The sequence below is a fragment of the Panthera leo genome, chromosome A2 (genome assembly GCF_018350215.1).
Source record: "Panthera leo isolate Ple1 chromosome A2, P.leo_Ple1_pat1.1, whole genome shotgun sequence".
In the NCBI taxonomy this organism is placed as follows: Eukaryota; Metazoa; Chordata; class Mammalia; order Carnivora; family Felidae; genus Panthera; species Panthera leo.
This window is the reverse complement of record NC_056680.1, coordinates 13,316,659-13,336,835: the sequence shown is the minus strand read 5'-3', so window position 1 is coordinate 13,336,835 and position 20,177 is coordinate 13,316,659. Positions and strand designations below refer to the sequence as shown.

General features: G+C 60.0%; 1 protein-coding gene across 16 annotated transcripts in view; it reads right to left on the bottom strand.

Annotated features, from left to right (window-relative positions):
* Positions 1-384: 384 nt before the first annotated feature.
* The window catches only part of MAST3 (microtubule associated serine/threonine kinase 3), a 37,675-nt gene continuing 17,882 nt past the window's right edge, over positions 385-20,177 (bottom strand). For 9 of the 16 annotated variants that reach the window (XM_042928902.1, XM_042928890.1, XM_042928894.1 and 6 more), the window contains 22 exons: positions 19,717-19,877; positions 19,456-19,531; positions 18,948-19,157; positions 18,751-18,852; positions 18,343-18,475; positions 16,768-16,829; positions 16,325-16,410; positions 15,298-15,506; positions 14,467-14,605; positions 11,686-11,818; positions 11,278-11,443; positions 10,812-10,913; positions 10,062-10,184; positions 9,082-9,191; positions 7,638-7,774; positions 6,869-7,113; positions 6,166-6,372; positions 5,643-5,869; positions 5,064-5,186; positions 4,313-4,449; positions 4,027-4,208; positions 385-3,037 (listed from right to left, as the gene is read on the bottom strand). In XM_042928902.1, the coding sequence (XP_042784836.1) occupies positions 2,505-3,037; positions 4,027-4,208; positions 4,313-4,449; positions 5,064-5,186; positions 5,643-5,869; positions 6,166-6,372; positions 6,869-7,113; positions 7,638-7,774; positions 9,082-9,191; positions 10,062-10,184; positions 10,812-10,913; positions 11,278-11,443; positions 11,686-11,818; positions 14,467-14,605; positions 15,298-15,506; positions 16,325-16,410; positions 16,768-16,829; positions 18,343-18,475; positions 18,751-18,852; positions 18,948-19,157; positions 19,456-19,531; positions 19,717-19,877 (3,603 nt within the window). In that variant the 3' untranslated portion in view covers positions 385-2,504. The remainder of the gene's footprint in view (positions 3,038-4,026; positions 4,209-4,312; positions 4,450-5,063; positions 5,187-5,642; positions 5,870-6,165; positions 6,373-6,868; positions 7,114-7,637; positions 7,775-9,081; positions 9,192-10,061; positions 10,185-10,811; positions 10,914-11,277; positions 11,444-11,685; positions 11,819-14,466; positions 14,606-15,297; positions 15,507-16,324; positions 16,411-16,767; positions 16,830-18,342; positions 18,476-18,750; positions 18,853-18,947; positions 19,158-19,455; positions 19,532-19,716; positions 19,878-20,177) is intronic. The other 7 variants (XM_042928891.1, XM_042928895.1, XM_042928893.1 and 4 more) reach the window with 1 other exon arrangement.

Sequence of the window (20,177 nt, the reverse complement as noted above, 5' to 3'; positions counted from 1 at the left end):
ATGGCCGAGCATTTCCGGAAAGAGCCGAACATCCTCCCGCGGGACTGGCGGGCAGAGGGTGCCACGAGATAGCCGAGCATTTCCGGAAACAGCCGAGCGCAATCGCGTCAGCTAAGCGTTTCCCTAAGCTCGGCGGGGCCCGGCTGGGCTTCGAGATGACCGAGTGATTCCGGAAATCGCCGAGCGTGTCCCCCAGCGGGACTGGTGGAACCGAGGCTGAGCCCCGAGCCTGCAGTTTCTGCAAAGAACCGCGTGCGCTCGGACCCAGAGGGAGGCCCTGTGAGTCGAGAGCCAGGGATGGACCACCAGTTTCCGGAACGGATGGATGGGTCCTAAGGGCGCGAGGCGGCCCCGAGCTCAGGGAGCAGGAGGCCGTGGGGTGGGAAGGGAGCTCGCCACAGGAATCCGAGCTTTTCAGGAAAGAGCCAAATAAGCTGGGATTGAAAGCGTTTCCATGGCAGCCCAGAGCGTCCGGAAACAGCTGAACTATTTGCAGCTCAGCGAGCGCGGGAACACGCCCAACGAGGACCCAGAGACGGACGATTGTTTCCGGAATAGCGGAAGCGTGGCCCGGGGCTTCTGGTACTGCCCAGAAGTAACCCAAAAACACGGAGTTGGGGTGGGTTCGCGTGCGGCGTGGGGGACTGTGGGGGGACCGGGCACAGTTCAAGCGAAGACTTGTATAGAAAGGACACAAAGATGGTTTATTTGTTTTATTAACACAGCTCGGGGCCCCAGATCGGTGTCCGGATGAAGCTTTTAAGAGCAGAGCCTATGATGGGTACTCGGGGAGAGGGCAGGAGGAGGCCAGGGACCCGAGAAGACATCAGGGAGAATCTCACTGGCGAACTCCTGTGCCGCCTTCAAAACCCCTTCAAAGGAAGTCGGTTTTCACCCCGTCCCCGCCACACTCTCTCCCCTTACCCCTTTCTTTGCCCGTCACAAATCCAGACGTTGGGCCTCCTCTTTGTAAACGTGGGCTTTTATTCACGGTCAGCTCCAGGATGGAAGGGGGGGGGGGCACAAGTCATGCACAGCCTTGGTCTAGCTCCAGCACCAGCCAGTGCTGGGCGAGGGTCTCTGGGAGGGATGCAGAGTGGGCTACCGTGCCTGGAAAGTGCCCTCATCAGGTGGGGCGCAGGGATCGTGGCGGTTCTGAGACGCTCAGTGTGTGTCACACGGCGGCCTGGGGAAGACAGCTGGGGGTGGATCTGCCGTATCCGACACCAGCCTCTCCGTTCAAGCTCCCTTGTCGACAGTGCCCACGACGGGGCCTGGCTGCATGATTTTTTTACCAGGGGATCGTGCGACCCGTCTCCACCCCTCGCCAGGCCTCGGTTACTTGTCCGTAAAATGGGGAGGACACCGCCACCTGCAGCCTTCTCAAGGCTGGCTGAGGGAGAAGCCACGAGTAAAAGCGTCTGGCGCAGGGCGGATGCTTCATAAATAGTCATGGGGATTAGTTTTGTAAACACGAGGAAACTGAGGCACAGAGTGGGAAAGCCGTTTTCCCAGAGCCACACGAGGAAGCCAAGGTTCAAACTTGGGCCCCATTGCCCCCCAGTCGGGTTTCTCACTTGAATTTCATTCTAGGAAGGCTGCGATACGTTGCGGGAACCCCCCCGTAGGGTGTTTCAGACACATCGTGGTCAAGGGCTCACCCTGGTGGGCACTGAGCACGTGAAATCTTGTCCAGGGTGGACGTTCTTCCCCTGCCCTGGCAGTAGTACCCTTCGAGGCCTGTGCCTCCCCCCCCCCCCCAGGGCATCAGTGTCCCCCTGTGGAGTGGGTGACCTCTCTGCTCCTCCATCAAGGTCCCAGCTCCCACACCCCCTCCCCCGGGCTGAAGCCTTCAGGACTAGAAACAAACTCTAGCGAGACTGGCCTAGGGATAGAGGCTATGACAGTGAGACGTAGCTTTCAGCGTCCAGTCCGTCATCGGGATTGCTTTGTTTTGTGGCGGAGGGGAATCATGTACAGACTCTCCAAGTCCTATCCGCATTGGGCCCGGACAGGTAAGCTTGCCTGTACGCCCTCAGGTCAGTGGGTCCTGGGCCAGGATGGGATCAAGGAACACACACACAGAACTGAAACATACAGAAAACCTAGAAAACACGAACATACGTAACTTGTCCAAAGTGCTTCCTTCTCAGCCCAGGGGGCAGCGTCTGCAAATGGGGTCCCAGGTGCAAGGGGCAGGACCCGGGCAGCCACCTTCACAGTGGTGGCTCAGTCTACCTATCGCTTATAAAAAGTAATAAATTAGTCGCAGGGATTTGCTGCTATTTACAATGCCACCCTTGTCCCCCATTCCTGCCCCTACGTACGGCCCCTGATCTGCACCGGAACACGAAGGAGGTGTGGTCTCTACTTTCCGGTAAGGACTGAGATGGCTTCTCGCCTTCCGGGTGTCACAGTCTCCATCCCAGAGTCGCTTTACGGAAAAAACATTGCACACAAAAAAAGCCCAACTTCTAGGCCAGGGGGAGGCCAGGTGGGAGGGATCAGTCCTTCCCGGCAGGACCAAGGGCTCCTGGCACAGCCTCGGCGCCCTCCACGGCAATCTGCGGCACAGAGGTGAGCGGCCCGGCGGCCTCCTCGGGGGGCTCATCGAAGCTCACCTCCTGCACGGCCTCCTGCTTCTTGAAGGAGTCACGGCGCTCGGACAGGTGTAGCCGCCGCATGACCACCAGCTCCGAGTCTGGCCCGCGGCCGCGGCGCCCCAGCTCCCCATCCAGCCGTTCACCCGAACCCAGCTTATCGGCCGACTGGCCCCGGCGCAACCGTGGAGACCGGGCGGGTGCAGGTGGGTGCCCGGGGAGGGGCGAGGGTGAGCGGGGTGGGGGCACAGGCACCGGTGGGCAGGCCAGTGGGGAGGGCGGGATGCTGCTGGTAGACTTGCGGCGGCCGGCCTTGGGGCGGGGTGGCCCGAGCTTGGCGGCCAGGCCATGCAGGGAGCTAGGGCGGGTGTGGCCAGCGGCGGCAGGAGAGGCAGGGCTGCTGGAGCTCGGGGATGCGCTGGGAGGGGATGCGGTGTCTGTGGGTGATAGACGAGGGTCAGGGCCACCAGCCTGCATGTCCCCAGCCCTGTCGTGGGGCCCTGGGCCTGAGAGCGCCTGCCAAAGCCCACGTCTCTGCCTACGGCCACCCAGTATGCCTCCTTTCCTCGCCTCCTGTAATGTGTGCAAGGTGTTCCCTTGGCTTAGATCTGGTGAACTCCTACTCATCCATCAAAGCCCTAGTTCCTATCCACCCACCTCTCATCTAATGACCTACCCCTCAATGGGCCAAAGATACGCACCCACCATCTGCCCCGTGACCGCCCCTCCACCCCAAGCCTCAGCTGCAGAGGATACCTGGTCTGAGGAAAGGAAAGGTGGCACAGATACCCTCAGCCCCTCGAAGTCAGGGTAGAGAGGGGGCCGAGAGGGCTTCTTGGAGCAGGGGCCTCCTCCAGGAGGCCTTCCCTGCTTCCCCTCAGGGGTGCCCCAGCCTGGTCCTCCCATCACTGGATGCTGACCCAGTGAGCCTAGGGGTGTCTGCCCCTGGCTGTCTCTCACAGACATTGGGCCAAGTCCCCATCCTTTCCTGCCCCGGAATGATCTTTCTAAAATGCAGACCCTTCCAAAACATGCCCTCTCTAGCTCACACACCCTCCATAGCTCCCAGCTGCCCACCAATTTAAGCCCAGCTCCTTGGCCTGACCCATCTCCCAACTTCCTCCCTCCCAGCCTTCTCCCTGCTTTCACAACCCTGCAGCCTAGCCCCCTTGGTCCACGATGCTCCGTCTGCTGGGTACTCTCTTCTCTGCTCTCCCGCCTCTCTCCTACCACTTCCAGGCTGCCTTTCAGACCCCAAGCGACTGGAGAGGGCCTTCTGGTCCCCTCACTTCCTACATCATGTCATTCCCTCCTGTTAAACCCCGCCGGCGGCGTCCTCACCGGGGTCAGGCCCCCCAGACCTGAGCAGCCCCAGGGTGGCCCCGGGGCGGGGCGGGGCGGGGCGGGGGGGGGGGGGCACACCTACCTGCGGGGGCGTCGGGAGCTGGGCTGCAGCAAGGCGTGGTGGGGCTGGGGGAGAGGCTGTGGGTGGGCGAACCCGGGAGGCTCTCGCTGGACGACAGGGAGTGGTGGAGGCCGGAGGAGAAGCTCCGGCTGGTGTGCAGCACAGAGGACTGTTTTGAGATCTTCTTGAAAAGCGACTTCCGCCTGAGGGGGACAGACCCGATGCGTCAGGACCCCTGTCCCCAGCAGTCTAGGGAGCGTGCTCCCGGTCCTCTGCAGCACTCCGCGCCGGCCCACCCGTCGCTCACCGGTCCTGGGTCTCCCGCCGGCGGCTCCGCTTGCTCCTGCGAGCCATGCGGCCCTTGGCCACGTTCTTCCGGGCGGGGCCCACCTTGATGGAGGTGTTCTCCAGGGCTGTGGTCCGCAGGGCGATCTTGTTGCCGCTCTGCAGGAGGGATGGCGAGGGGGTCACCTGTGTGTCTCCCACCTAGCAAGCCCCCCACGCACTTCTTCATCCGTCAGAGCCCCAGATCCTATCTACCCACTTCTCGCCTACGGACCTGCCACTCACTGGGCCAAAGACACATGTCCGTCATCTGCCCATCCATGCAGTGAGCTGCCCACCTGTCCACCCACCGGTCCTAGGAGCTCTCCAAACAAGGCCCTGCCTCCTGGCCTGGGCCCACCTCCCCACCCCCAGGCCTCAGCCCCCCCCCCCGAGGAGGATAAAGATAATACGGACACCCCCAGCCTCGTAAGGCCAGGGTGAGCCAGAAGGAGGGCCAAACGTAGGGGCACCCAGGGGGCAAAGGAGGATGTACGTCCTGGGCAGAGGGGAGGGGACATGCAAGGCCTGGAGGTGGGACCGGGTGTGGAAAGGTGTGGTTCCAGAGGGGAGAACCTCAGGATCAAAAGCTGAGGGGTCACAGGAGCAAAGCAGTGGGGGCAGATCTGGGCCCCTGAGGATGGACGGGACGTGGGGATTCTGGGAGCCCCAAGGGTAGGCAGAGTGGGGTGGGAGTCTGGAAGTCCCAAGGGTGGGGAGATGGGGGGCTGAACCTTCAGCAGCAGCTCGACGACGTCCATGTGCACCAGACCCAGGACTGACTCCCCGTTGATGTGGGTGATGAGGTCCCCAGCTCGCAGGCCCGCCTCCTGGGCAGGGCTTCCTTCCTCCACGCTCTGGGGGTGGATGGTAGGGTCAGGGGGCTTGGGACCCACAGCTGGAGACCCCAGCCCAGCTGGGTCAGCTGTGGGACCCCAGCAAGCTGCTGCCACTCACGTGGTTTCCTTGACCTTGGGTGTTGGCAGGGAGGGAACGGGCCCTGGGCTGGGGGGAGGCAGGACATCACACCCAGTGTGCATCTGCGGGCGTGGGGCGGGAGCTTCATGCCCAACTGAGGTCTCTGCCTCTCTGTCCATCCCTGTCCGTCTTGCCCAACCCCCTCCCCCTAAGTAAGAGCGGCTGCAAACACCCAGGTGGCACCAGCTCCCTGCCCTGGGCTCCAAAACCTTTCAGCCAATGAGCTGGCTTTCCCAAGACTAGAAAATGCGGCTCCCAAAGTGAAGTGCCTTGCCAGGGTGAAGCTAGACTCAAACCAAGTCCCGCTGTTCCTGCCCACCCCGAGGCCAGCTCACCCAGACAACGTGGTGCACGGTATAGACATCGCTGTCGCCCATGTAGACGCGGATGGCCCGCAGGCTGAAGCCGTACTTCTTGCCTGAGCTGTGGATGACAATGGGGGGCCGCAGGCTGCCGCACACGGGGGACGGGTCTCGGCTTGGAGAGGAGTCTCGGGACGACGGGTTCGAGGACAGTGAGCGTGGGGACAGAGGGCTCATGAGGGGGCCGCCGCTGCCATCATCTGCAAGGACACGGGTTGGGGGGGGGGGTGGTCACTCCCTCGCAGGGACGAGGGTGGGGAGGGCACCTCCCCTTCCCAAGCTGACCATTCTGGCTGCTTTGCTGCTGCTCCAGTGTCCCAGGCACGGTCCCCCGATCAGGCCTTTGCACATGCAGTGCCCTCCGCCAGGAATGCCGGCCCCCCAGCTCTCCCCGTGTCTCGCTCCTTCCCCCTTCCTGTGGCACAGCCCGAGCCCCGCGGTTACAACAGACGTGGACGGACAAAGCCAAGAGACGAGGCTGGGCCACGTGCGTTACCGGCCGTGATGATGAGTGACAGGGCGGACACGGAGGCTGACTTGGGCACACGGCCCCCGCTGGGGGAGGCCCGAGACTTCTCAGGAGCTGGGTCTCTTTGGCCCCCAAGGCGGCGGCCTCGGCCAGCATCCAAGGCCCGTGGCGTTGAGTGCCGTGTACCAATGCTGTTGCTTCGTAGGCGTGCGTGGCTGAGGGCGGCTGGGTCAGCTAGGGGTCAGCAGGGTTGGGGGTCAGCCCGGCCGGTCTCACCACTCAGTCCTTCGGCCCTCGGCAGGCAGAGCCCCTTCCTCCCCGGTCAGCGTGGACCCTAGTTTGGCTACCTGGCCTTTCTTTAGAGGGTTCTCTCTTCCCATACTTCCTTCCTGCACTGCTCTCCCTGGAAAGCTCCACGCTGCAAGTCCCTTCCTCTAAGCAGCCTTCTCCCACCCGTCAGACCCCCAGCACCCCTCAGAGCTCTGCGGTCTCACCCCCCTCTCCAGTCCCATCCTGACCCAGTGAAGCTGGGGGTATCACCCCTAGACTGGGAGACAAGCTGAGGCTCGAGGATTCTCTGGGAGCCCTGGCCTCTCCTATCTTAAAGCCTTTGTTAGACAGGCGAATGGTCTCTCTGGGGAGCTCCTACTTATCCTTCAAAACCCATCTCAAATAGTCCCTCTGGGAAACTTTCTACAACACTATCCCGCCCACCCTGGACCTCACCTACCAGAAAGGCTTGAGGGCTTGGGCATCACTGGGGTGGCTGCTGGGGGTGGATCAGGCTCCCCCAGAATGAAGATGGGCCTCTTGGGGCCCGCAGAGGCCGGGCTGGCTCCCTCATCCTCTGACGAGAAGGCAAACTTGGGCATCGTGTCCAGGCTAATAGTACTCAAGAGAGACGGGCTGGGGCCCCGCTCGGGCTGGGAAGACGACGGACAGGAAGTACCAGAGGATGTCCAGGACCTCAGGCTGCTGCAGGGAAGGGCCAAAGTCACACTTGCCAGGCGCCGTCGCCCCGGGACACCCAGTTACCCCTGGCAGCCAGATTTGAACACTCAGCCCAGAACCAGAGGTAATTCGTAAATACAGGGTGAGTTCCCTCTGCTTGCCCCGTCCTCTGCCCAGAGAATTGGTGTTTTTTAAAACCCAGCTTCCGACACTCATCCTCTAGTAGACATTGATTATTTCTGTTGAGTCTGGTCTTTGAGGAACGGACAGGAGTTTGTTAGCGAAGGGTATGCTGGCAGAGGGAACAGGGCAAGCAGAAGCCTAGCAGTAGGACAGCGCACGGCTGCTTTATGCTTGCTGTGGTAAGGGACGCAAAGCCAGAGGCAGCAGTGATAGGGGCCGCGCTGGCAGGGGTCTGACAGGCTAGCCAGTGTGTCTGACCCTTTTCTCCTGGGCCACCGGGAAGCTCCTTGCAGTGTTAGATTTTGTGGTTCCACCTCCCAGCCGGCTCGGAAGCTGGATCTGCTCATACTCTCCAGCCCACCTACCGAATATCCATGCTCAGGCGGCGGCCATACTCAGCCTCGCCGCTGCGCTCCCACCCTTCCTCCCGGTCCTCGCTGAAGCTCCGTTCGGCGAAGGTTGGCGTGGGCTGGGCGGCCAGGAACTCGGAGCTGCTGTAGACCTGGAAGAAACAGAAAACATTAGTAACCGTGGGGGGGCCTGGGTGGCCCCGTCGGTTGAGTGTCCGACTCACGATCCCAGGGTTGTGGGATCGAGCCCGGCGTCGGGTTCCACGCTGGGTGTGGAGACAGCTTGGAATTCTCTCTCCCTCTGCCCCTCTCCCCCACTCACACACACACACATGCGCTCTCTCTCTCTCTCAAAAAAAAAAAAAAAAAAAGGAAAAAGAGGGAGCTTAGTTGAGTGCTTCCCTGGGAGTCACTTCCTTAAATCCAAACTCACCACATCCCTAAAAACAGCAGAGTAAAGACGGCCACCGTACAGACGGAGAAACTAAGGTTCGGAGGGGCCCGGCTACCAAGGGGGCCGCAGCCAGGGTTTCTGCTGTTGATCAGGACGCTCCGCCTGGGGCCCAGGCCCACAAGCAGCAGGGAAGGTTTTCTTCATCAAATTGGACACGAAGGAAGGAAACTTAAGCTTGTGAGGCTGTAAAACGTGGCACCCAGCACAGCAGCGCTGGTCACAGTCGCCCAAAAGTGGAAACGACCCAAGTGTCCACCAACCGATGGGTACACAAAACGTGGTCCGTCCACACAGCGGAACACTCCTCAGCCACAAAAAGGAACGAAGCCCTGCGCACACGATGCCGCGGGTGAACTCTGAAAACATCCAACTGAGTGAAAGACACCAGACACAGAAGGCAGACTGCGGGTGGCCCGGGGCCGGGGGAGAGGGGAAGGGGAGTGACTGCCCACGGGATCGGGGGTTCCCTTTGGGATGATGGGAACGTTCTGGAACCAGAGGTGATCGGTGTCCCGACCTTATGAATGCGCGGAACGCCACTGAATTGTAGTTTAAAATGGCTACGATGGGGCGCCACCCCTTTGACCTCTGCCGCTGCAGCTGCCCCTGCCGCCACCTCCCGGGAAGAGGGGGAGGCAGGAGAGGAGCCCACGTTTGTCCGGTGGCTGCTTTCTTGACTGTGTTCGCCATGTAAACAGTGCTTGAAGTGTTGGCATTCACGTTAATGATGGATGCAATTCTGCGTACCTTACTGTGACTCCGAAAACCGTAGCGTTGGCGTCGCGGAAAGGTATGTCATTTCCAAGGTCATTTCGTTAAAGGTAAAAACTCTACCCCGCCCCCCCCAATCGATCAATCAATCAATCAATCAATCAAACGGCTCTGATGGTATATTTCATACGTATTTCAACCACCATGACGACAGAAAGCAGCAGAACCCCGCCCCCAACCTCGAAGCAACGTTTTGCAACGTCCCCAGTGCCGTAGCTAGGTCCCCGGGCCCACCTTGCTGAACCGGTGGGAACATGACGAGAACTGGGGGATCTCCGTGGATGACTCCTCGTCGTTGGTCTCCTCGTCCTCGGAGCCCAGGTGGCGGTAGCGTTCCGAGCGCGCTGCAGGACGGAAAGGCACGTACAGCCCACCCGATGCCCCGAGGCGGCCGCGAGGGCTGTGGGGTGATCTGGGGAGGGCGTCCCGGGGTGGGGAGACACGGTCAGGGCAAAGGCACTGAGGTGGGGCTGTGTCTGGTGTATTTAGGGGCCACGGGAGGCTTGAGTTGGCAGAGCGAGGACCTGGCCGAAAAACTCCAGCTGGGTCCCTGAAAACCGTGGGACTGTGGGTGGGGATTCTTGCGTCTGACCCTCGGGAGCCTCGCCCTTGAGATGGGTCACCCAGAATTAGGTGATCGTGTGCATCTTAAACATAAAGGATGCTCCTCACTTTACAGAACAGGAAACAGCTGCTCAGAGAGGACCTCTGACACGCCCAAGATCACACAGCAAGTTCCAGAGGAGGTGCTGGAAACCTAGAGCATTTAACCTGTGTGGCTGGAGCCCCAAGTAGGCAGAGGAAGACTTGTCTGAGCCCACCCACAATGTCGGAGGGGCTCCCTCCACAAGGCAAAGCGAAGCGCCCCTCCCTCCCGTGTGACAGATGAGGCACCATCCTTGGTCAGGGCTGGACGCTCAGGAGGCTGAACCCGCTAGGGACGCCAGGCAAGGGTCTGCCACACTCAGTGCCTTGGTTTCCCCTCCCACAACCCAAGAGGATGCCGTGGCCTCCGGACCCCAGAGGCACAGGAAACCCCAGCCAGGGAGGGGGCAGCTGCTCTGATTACTCAGAAAGCTCAGGGAGTCAGAAGCTCCAGGCCCAGGGCGAGGTGCTTGGGTGGAGACCGTGGCAGACAGCCCCTCCCCGCCTCAGGGGCTTGTGGGATAGCAGAGCCCACCCCCTTGACCCCCCCCCCACCCCCCGCCACTTACTGTCAAAGTAGCTGGTGTCATCCTCGGCTTCGAGCTGTGGCACGAACTCAGCTTTGTGTCGCAGAAGCCCTGCCCAGTCCAGTGTTCGGAAGAAGGGGTGCTGTTTTACCTCGTGGGTGCCACCTGCCAACACATGCCTGGCTCAGCCCTGCGTGTCCCTGTCCCCCACTGCCCCCTGGGCCAAATTTGAGCCCCAACTTGGCCAACACAGAGCCATAAAGATGGCGAGGGGAACAGCCGCTGTTTAAGAGCCTGAAGACAGACAGAATTGGGGCTAGCCGCCAGGCCCTGCTCTTTCCTCTGCTGGATTCTGAGATCCCAAAGCCCTAGGAGGGCTTTCTTTCCAGCCTTTTCTATGCATTTCTACTCCACGGAGCAGAGAGCTGACTGCGTGAAGGGATCCTGTTCCCCAACCTCAGCTGGTCCTCTCCAGTGGCTAAGCTTCCTCATGGACATAACCTGTAGTGTCTGCGTGAGTCTCGAATAGTCCTTTAACCATTAATTAGGTGGCTGGGGAATCTGAACAGTGGGATCCACTGGGCTGGGCCTTTGAGGACCTTAGGACATACCCCACGGTGACCGTGTAGGCTCTCACTCAGCCTCAGTGGCCCTTGTCTGCATCCGACCCAGATACCCGCTATTCCTTCAAGGTCTTCCGCTAGTGCCCGGTGAACTCCTATGCGTCCTTCAAAACCCCAGCCCCAAGTCCCCCTTCTCTATGCAGCCTCTCCCCATCCCACGTCCACATACCAGTGCCCAGACGGTCCAGTGGGCTCTGTCGGAGCAGCCTGGTGATGAGGTCCTGGGCATCTGCTGGAAGGGCCTCATCCCCTTCGGGCCACATGATCTCATCTAGAATGAGGAGAGGGAAAAATAAATCAAGTCAAATTAAAAAAGTAATAATAAACGTAAAAGAAAATAAAAAAGAGAGAGTGAGAGGGTGAGGACAGCCCTTCGTAGCACCTCCAACCACCTCCCCTCACTCACTTCCTGCTTCTTTTCCTGGGCACTTTTTTTTGTATCTCAGGTTCCCTAATTTGCGTATTTCTCTCCCCTGCTGTCTCGCCCTTGGCCATGTCCCCAGTGTCCAGCTGGGGCCAGGCACACCACACGTGCCCAATCCACACACACAGCCGCTCCCTTCGGTAGGGAAACTGCTGTCCAGAGCCCCAGGGCGGCCAAGACTCGAATCGGGGCCACGGTGGGGGAAACGCACCACTGACCACCTGGCCGAAGAGTTCCTCGGGGGTGTCTCCGAAGAAGGGCACACAGCCCACCAGGAATTCATAGAGGACGACACCCATGGCCCACCAGTCCACCGGCTTCCCATAGCCCTGGCGGAAGATCACCTCGGGCGCGATGTACTCAGGGGTCCCGCACACCTGGGTCAGGCAGAATGGGGAACAGGAGGATGGCCTCCAACTCCAGAGAGACCACGAGGGGGACGGAGAGGCCAAGGCCAGGCTGGGAACGGGGGGTGGAGAGAATTACGGGGCGGGGGGCGGGGGGGGGGGGTGCGGTTTATTTTCTCCTTTGTGCTGCGAAGTCTCCCCGCGTCCTGAGGGTCAGGATCCAGATAGAGGGGGGCGGCCCCGCACCCAGGGCCACCTGCCCGCCCGCACACCTGCTTGTCCACGAACTCCCGGGTGTCCTTCTCGATGTGGCCCTCATAGAGGTTGGTGGCCATGCTCATGAGCCCAATCTTGGACAGGCCGAAGTCGGTCAGCTTGATGTGGCCAAGTGAGGTGATGAGCAGGCTGTGGGTGGGCGGGTGGTGCACTCAGGGCTGGGGGGCCCGAGGTGCCTGGCTTCTCATGCCACCCCGGAACCTGGTGCCACCCCAGGTGGGCTGAGGTCCAGCCAGGGCGGCTTAACTCCCCCGAGGGGGCCGGAAAGCACTTCCCGAGCGCGGGCACATCATCACGAGGACCAACAGGTCTTGGGCAATACTGCCAATCTGGCAAACGTCTCGGTGCACCCACCGGATGCATCTGGTGTCGCTACTGAGCACCTACTGTATACTCCGCTGTTGGAATTTACATGTCCCGAGAATCATGCCATCTCCCCGCTGTGCATGAAAACGCCTGAAACCCACAGTATATTTTTGCACACGTGGCCATTTTTTGTTTTCGCTAAATGCTTTCTTTGCAAGCCCTCGTTATTTACGTTTCCTGTCGAAAAATGAACATACCTTGAGCAGCTGCTGTATACAGAAATATTTCTGTGCACCTCCTGAGGGCACCCGTTTTTAAAACCTTGTACACCTCCCATGCACCCTGCTGATCTAGTTTTCCCGTTGGCTCAAGGATATAAACGCCTTGCCAGATGACAGAACCATACGCACCACCGAAAGTCGCGGTTTCGTGCACCTCCTGGTACCTCGGCTGCTTAATTTCTGGAGAGCTGCGTACAGCCAAGTTGTTTGATAAACCGTTTACTTGGCACAGAACTGCATCCACGGACTCTCTAAAGGAACGATTCTGTGCACCCACTGTCTTTAAAAAGTTCTGGGGGTGCCGTGGTGGCTCCGTGGGTTAAGCGTCTGACTTGAGCTCAGGTCATGATCTCATGGTTTGTGGGTTCGAGCCCCGCGTCGGGCTCTGTGCTGACCGCTTGGAGCCTGGAGCCTGCTTCGGATTCTGTGTTTCCTCTCTCTCTGCCCCTCCCCTGCTTGCGCACTCTCTCTCTCTCTCTCTCAAAAATAGGTAAATGTTAAAAAACAAAAACAAAAAAACCCTTCCCTTCTTACAAATGTAATCATAATGAAATGATACGATGCCTGGGATATGCTTCAAATTGCCCGGCATGGGGGGTGGGGGGACCCAGGGATGGGGAGGAAGCAGGATGGGCCAAGCGTTGGAAGCTGTGGAAACGGGATGGATGTGGGGAGTGGACGGGGTGGGGGGCACTGGACCCTTCCTTCTGTTCTGGTCTGAGTTATGTACCTCCAAAGTCACATGTTGACGTCCGAACCTCTAGTGACTACAAACGTGACCTTATTTGGAGACGGGATCGTTGTGTGATTAGTTAAGAGGAGGACGTCCCTGAGTACAGTGACCCCTCATCCAGTATGTCTGGTGTCCTTATAGAAACGGCATTTGGACCCAGACATGCAGAGGGAGGACGCCATGTGAAGAGCAAGGAAATGTCACCACAAGCCAAGAAATCACCACAAGCTGGGGGAGGGTCCTGGAAGAGATCCTTCCCTGGGGACTGCAGAGGGAGCCCTGCTGCTACCTCGATCTTGGACTTCTGGCCTCCAGGACTGTGAGAATAAACTTCTATTGTTTAAGCCGCCCAGTTCTGTGCTATTTTGCTCTGACAGCCCCAGTGAATGAATGCGCCTTCTCTTGACTTTGGGATGTATTTGGAATTTTCCAAAGTGAAAGGAAAAAATATTTTTCTCGCGTGTCTATCGTATACGCCTGTCTCCCTGAACCCTCTGGGGCTGGGCACCGGCCTGTGCCATTTTGCAGATGGGGGTCCCGAGCCTGGGAGGGGCAGGTGCTGCCTTGGGGTCACTCAGGAGACCCCACCCCACTCTAGGATGATCCACGGACCTGATGGCACAGAGCATATTGACAAGTGTTGCGCACAGAGGCCCAGGTACATGGCAGGTGCCAAATACAAACTTTATTTTCTAAGCCGCTGGCAAACTACAAGACGCCTGAAAACGTGCAGACTCTTAATGCTGATGTTCACACCCCCGTGCAGCACTAAGACACTCGAGCTCCTTGCCTGGTATCCAGACGGCACTTGATATCAAGAGCAGCCCCTTGCTCTATAAACAGCAGGTGCTCAATTCATGCAGGGGAGAGTGCCTTGCAAATTATGTAGGGGTTATAAAGCACGATGGATTATTCACACACGCGTCTCACGGTCGCCCACGGAGGACCTGGCATGCAGTAGGTGCTTATTAGGTGCTAGAGCAAAATAAACTTCCCAAGGCTCTCAATGAACATCGCTTCCTGTCTTCCCTGCACAAACACACAACAGGTGCTCAAGACATGCACAGTCCCTTTCTTCACACAGAAGGTCTTGCCAAGGGCACGTCCCTGTTCCCTATATACAGCTGGTGCCTCCTAAATGCACGTTCTCTCCTCTTGTGCCGCGGGAACTCTGCGAGGGCACAGTCCCTTCCCCTGTGCGTTGTGTGCACCCTAAACCGCACGTTCTCTTTGCCTGACCTCATCTCCATAAACACAACTCTCCTCCCCTCGCATACAGCAGGTGCCTCTTAAGGACCTGTCCTCCTCTGTATACACCAGGTGCCCAAAGTTGCCACTGCTCCTTGTCTTCCTGCTGCCAGGGGCCCATGGGCCAGCAGGACCTGGAGAGGCGGGGAGCTCTGAGCAGCCCCAGACCCCAATCAGAGGCCCCGCTCCCAAAGCCCCAGGCTGCTCACTTGTCAGGCTTGAGGTCCCGGTGCACGATGCCGTAGTTGTGCAAATACTCCAGGGCCAGGACCGTCTCGGCGAAGTACATGCGGGCCATGTCCACGGGCAGTGGCCCCATGTTCTTCAGAAGTGTGGCACAGTCACCACCTGTTGGGGGACAGATGCACTCAGAGGCCCTGGGCTCTAGAGCCTTGCTCCAGGCTTACGAGCCCCCCCCCCCGCCACACCCTCCTGCAAAGCATCCCTGGTCTACACCAAACCAAGGTGGGGAACCAAGAAGGGCAGGAGGGAGGGCAGATCCAGATTCCTGATTCTCCCTTGGCAGGGCAGCAGCCCTGCGAGGACACGGTTCCTTACCCCGTACACAGCCGGTGCCTCCTAAGTGCTCGTTCCCCCTCCTTGCCTAGAAGGACCTTGAACAGTGCACACCCCTGCACCACCTGAAGGCCCTGCTCATTCTTTAACTGCAAACCTGGTCCAACAACTCTTCTCCCTGGCCCCCAATCATCCTGGCCCTTCCGACCCACACCTCCCGCCCTCCCTCCTCCTTGCTCTTACTTCTGGCCCTCAGGCCTCTGCTCACTGGTACCGCACCACCCCCCCCCCCCCCCCCCCCGCCTAGGATGTCTGGGTCCCACCCTCACACACCTCTTTGGACTCCCTCAGCCCCAACTGCCCAGGTTGGACCCCCCCCCCACCACAGACTGAGGAGCTCCCAAGGCAGGCTGGGACCCCAGGGAGGCTGGAGCACACCCTAGCTTGGTCAAAGGAGGGACTTTCTTCTGGGTAGGTGGTGAGCTCCCCGTCACTGGAGGCATGCAAGCCCTAGTGGACCGCACCTTCCACATACTCCATGACCATACACAAGTGGCGGCGGGTCTCGAAGGAGCAGAACATGCTGACCACAAATGGGTTCTCGGCAAAGGTGAGGATGTCACGCTCCACAAAGACCTGCTGGATCTGGTTCCGCAGAATCAGGTTCTGCTTGTTGATCTTCTTGATGGCAAAGCGCTGCCGTGTGTTTCGGTGCCGCACCAGGTAGACAGCCCTGGGGGAGCCGGGTTCGCTGAGGCTTGAGACCGAGGCCCGGGCGGGCAACGGGACCCGACCTGGGCCCAGAACCCAACCTGCCAGGCCTCTGCCCGCGCTGCGCCCTACAGCCGGGACACCCTTTCTCCTTACCTGGCCCCTGTCCAAAAGCAGCCACCCTATGGGTTTAAGCTGCCTTTCTTGGTGTCACATCGATATGACAGAGATGGCCCTTGGCTTATTTCTTCGCGGCGGACTGAGACCCCTGCGGTCAAAAGCCCCCTGGCACCAAACTCAAATTGCTTTAAATAGGGCCCAAAGGAGCAGATTTTTAGCCGTCGAGAGCTTGCCAGCTTTGCATCCGTAGTGAAACGACCCCAAATTTACTAGCCATCCGGAAGACGAACCCTGGGGCTAAAAAGACCCCAAGCCACTGCTCCCTCTTGGGAGCTCCCTGACCCAGACTCCTGGCAGTGCTGCTGAGCCAAATCACCCGGACGCACAAGCCCCTTCTGGATAGTCTTATCCTGTGAAGGACTCCCCCTCCCACCCCAGCCCCACGCGGACCTGTCAAAGTGGCACTAAAATGACGCTCACTGCTCACTACCGCCACCACGGGGCCATCTTTTTCCTTGTATACCTAGAACTCCCTACACCTGGGGCAGGTAATGGCCTAGACCGTGGCGGAGGCTGTCTGAGACCCTGGCCTGGCTGTACTGTGTCTCTACTGCCCTCTTCAGGCCTCAGCTTCCCGGACTGCACATTCAGGGGCCGCTGGACCTCAGGCATCCCTGTGGGCGGCTGAGAAATCAGTCCATGGGGGACCCAAGGACTTACCCGTAGGCCCCATTGCTAATGAGTTTGATGGTCTCGAAGTCATTCTCACACGGCTTCCTCCGTGATGGGCCGACCAGGGCACGGCTCTAGGGGGCAAAGAAGGGTCAGGGTCCTGCCCCACCTCAGAGCAGGCCGGGCTCTTCCTGCCTTCAAGTCCCAGCCACTGGTCCCGACATCTGATGCTACCTTCTCCTTCCAGACTTCTCAAACTCAGCTTCTGAGTTTCTGAGCTTTGGCTGGAGCCACGTCCTCCTTCCAGAAAACTCCTAGACATCTTCCAAAACGCCCCTTTCCAGTATCCCCCTACCTTCTCCCTCAAGTCACAGGCATTTACTAAGCACCTACTACGTGCAACACGTCAGCACACCCAGCCCCTCCCACGGCTGCCTGATCTACCTTGAAAAGAACCCGACAGGTGGGGGCGTCAAAGCTCTGTGACTTACCTCCGGGGACTCAGGTGCTGGGGGCTGTCCTCCCTCTTCAAGGTGACTCAGAGGCACCATTTCTGTGAGACAAGGGAGGAGCCTCAAATGATGCCTCCGTGCCTGTGCCTCGATCGCCCAGAGATTTCCCAAGGCCTCCAGGGCTCATCCTGGGGACGTAGTGCCTCCCTGACCGGCTCCCACGATACCATCATTGCATGCATCATCAAGCCCCTACTACGTCCAGGTCTTGGCCAAACCCAGGCTAGAGTAAGCAACGACTGAGGAACTTTCCAGAAGGACCGGTGGGAAGCCCAGCCTCTGAATGGCACAGCCATCATCCTGGCTCCGAGCCTTGGGCCCGTTAACGCAGGCTGTGACATGGGCCCTCTGGGTCTGGGCTCCTAACATCCTCCTCAGCTGAGGGTGTGGCCCAGAGGGAGCCCCCCACCCACGCCGTTTTCTGGCCCTAGGGTTTTGGCAGAGGGGCGGCCCCGAGTGAGCGGCTGGTGCACATGAGCCGTGATGATGGCACTGAATCGTGACAGTGTCTCACGCTCACGGAGCAAGGCTGGGATGGGACAATGGGGTCTCACGGGTGAGGGAGGTCTGGGTTTGAATACAGCCTCTTTTACTCAGTAGGTTCCCCGCCGGGGACACTGGATAGATGACCTGCCCCACAGTCTCAGCTGCCAACTGCCCGGCCACTTTCTGCTTCCTCTGACCCCGGGGCCGCCCACGGCACCACCTGCCTTCATTGGACAGCCAGGCACAGCCGGGGCCACACAGCCAGTCGACAAGCGGTCTGGCCTGGGGCCCGCCGAGGTCTGAATCCCTGCTCGACCTCATCTGCCTGGAGCCTCAGCCTTAAACGGGGACAACGGCAGCCCAGTCCCAGGGATAACAGAGCAGTGATGCTGGGCAGACACCAGCCACTGTGGCAAAGCCCTGCTGACCCCACCACCTTCTCCCATATTTGCTTCTTCCTCAGCTCCAGTCGCTTCCCCCCTCACTGCTCTTCCCGCTCACCTCAGGGCCTTTGCTTTCACCCTCCCCCGCCGCCCGGTCCACCCCCTCTCTTCCCCAGATCTGTACCTGGTCACCTCTCCATCCGCCAGGACTCGCTTACACATCAACCTCTCCCCAGAGCCTCCCATGGCCGCACCTGGACCAGGTCAGGTCCAAGTTCGACGCTCCCCGGGTCCCACGTCTCAGTTCTCCTGACTCTGCTGTCTGGGGGGAGTTCTTGACCAGCTTGGTCAAGCCCACGGGTTGGTTGTCCTGTCCGACTCTAAGTCCGTCTCCTGGGCCACGGTCAGATGATGAAATCAGGAAAGTACTTTGGGGACTCGTGGGAGGAGTGGTGGCTCCTCTCGGAGCCACCCCTTGGCAGGTCAGAGGTCCCACTTACAGCTGGCTGACCCAGGAACCCCAGGCACTTTCCCACAGTGGGCCCCACAGGTGGCTGAGGGCAGAGCCACAGAGAGACGAAGGAACATCACGGCAGCTGTGGAGTCGACGGCTCTGGGTTTGAATCACAGCTCTGCCCCGGCCTCTCCTGGGTTTCCTCTTTCCACCCTACTCCCGTCAGCTTACCCTCGAGGGGGTCCTTAGCCAGGCCCAGCTGCCCAATGATGTACTGAGGCAGGTCCGTCTTGATGCCCTGGCCCTCTCGGGCCTGGCCCTCGGCAGCCTCCAGCAGGTGGTAAAACTCCTCAGGGTCAAACTCCTGGGGGTGGCAGAGGGGCTGGTAAGCCGGGGCTTGCGGCCACCTCCAGGCCTCGGCCCGTGCCATCCCCTCCGTCTGAAGCAGCTTTAACTCTCCCCTCCAGATCTCAGCTCCTGGCACTTCCCCGGGGAAAAGAGCCCAGCCCAGCCGGGAGGCACCCCGTGCTCCTCTCCAAACTCCACCCGATGGGCCTGTCTCTTGTATCTCAGCAGGACGGTTCTAGCGGCCTAGTCTCAACCGCTGGGCCCCACACCTGGCTGGGTGCAGAGACTCACCAGGCACTCAAGGAGCCTCGCCGGCCTCGAGATGATGATGAGCAGCTTCCGGACAAGCTGGACAATGAAGCCGACCTCCTCACTGTCCGAGCGCTCGTGGGCCTAGGGAGAGGCGGGCGATGGCGTCGCCTGCAGGCCCTTGGCCCTGCCCTCCCCGGGGACCCCCACACCCACCCCCCCCCCCCCCAAAAACACACATCTTGTAGCAGCCTCTCCAGCTTCTCCTGCATCTCCATGAAGTAGCGGGAGGTGACGAGGGCCTCTCCAGACTTGGCCAGGCAGTCGCGGGCCAGCTCAACGATCTGGTGGTGGATGAAGCCCAGGACGCCATCGGCCAGGGCCAGCCGGGCGCCGGGTGCAAAAGCAGCAAGGAATTCTTCCAGGCGGCCTTCCATCTGTGCCGTGGCCTGGGCAGGGCGGATGGGACAACCTGGTCACTGGACGGGGCTGGGGGGGCAATACACACAGGTGGGGGCAAGACAGGCAGTTGTAGGGGAGAATGTGATGATGGGGACGACGGGGCCAGAGAACTGGGGGGGGAAGAAGCAATATGCCTGGGTTGGAGGGGGGCGCTTTGAGACAGAGAGATAGGGACAGACAGAAATGGAGAGATGGGGGGGGATACAGCCAAGAAGACAGGGTGCCAAGGAGGGACAACAACATGGAGGGGAGTTAGGGCCGGTGCAGCCACCGGGCGCTGCCCACCTTGGGGAACCTCTCCCGGTACACATGATTCATCATGACGATTTCATTGTCGAAGTTCCCTGTTGTGCGTCCCGGGCTGAAGGGGAAGGGGCAGGCGGGGGACAGTCAGCTTGTGACGTGGGACCAGAAATCCAGTCCAGGGGAGGGTCGAGGATCAGAGGCCAGGCTTGGACAGGGTCAGGGCCAGAGGTGGAGGAGGGGCCACAACGTGGGCCCCAAAGGCAGCCCGGGGAGGGGCTGAGGTTAGAGGTCAAGGCCCACCTGAGGCTGCGGGAACGGGGACGAAGGTGGGGTGAGCGGTGGCCGCCCTCCTCGTCAGCCACGCTCTCTGAGCTGCGGAAATGCTTGGACAGGAAGCATAGTTCATCCGGTGTCGGTTGGAAAGGAAGCTGGTGGAGGCGCTCCCGGGAGGATGAGCTCGACTGGCAGGAGGGGGTATCAGGGCCACGAGTTCACAGTCAGCGCCAAAGCCAGAACCCCAGCATTACCCCTCAAGGCCTAGGCTGCCTGCTGGTCATTAGATGCTAACAGTCTCCTGCCTGACTTCTACGCATCCTTCAAAACCCCAGCTCTGATGCCCCCTCCTCCAGCAAGCCTCGCCGCCTGCTCCCTAAGCAACCCTAAGACTCCCTCTGGCCAGGCCCTAACCCCACAGGATGGGGATGTCTGTGTCCTCCAGAACGGGGACTCCTTGGGACCGAGGCTGGGTCTTTTCAGGGACC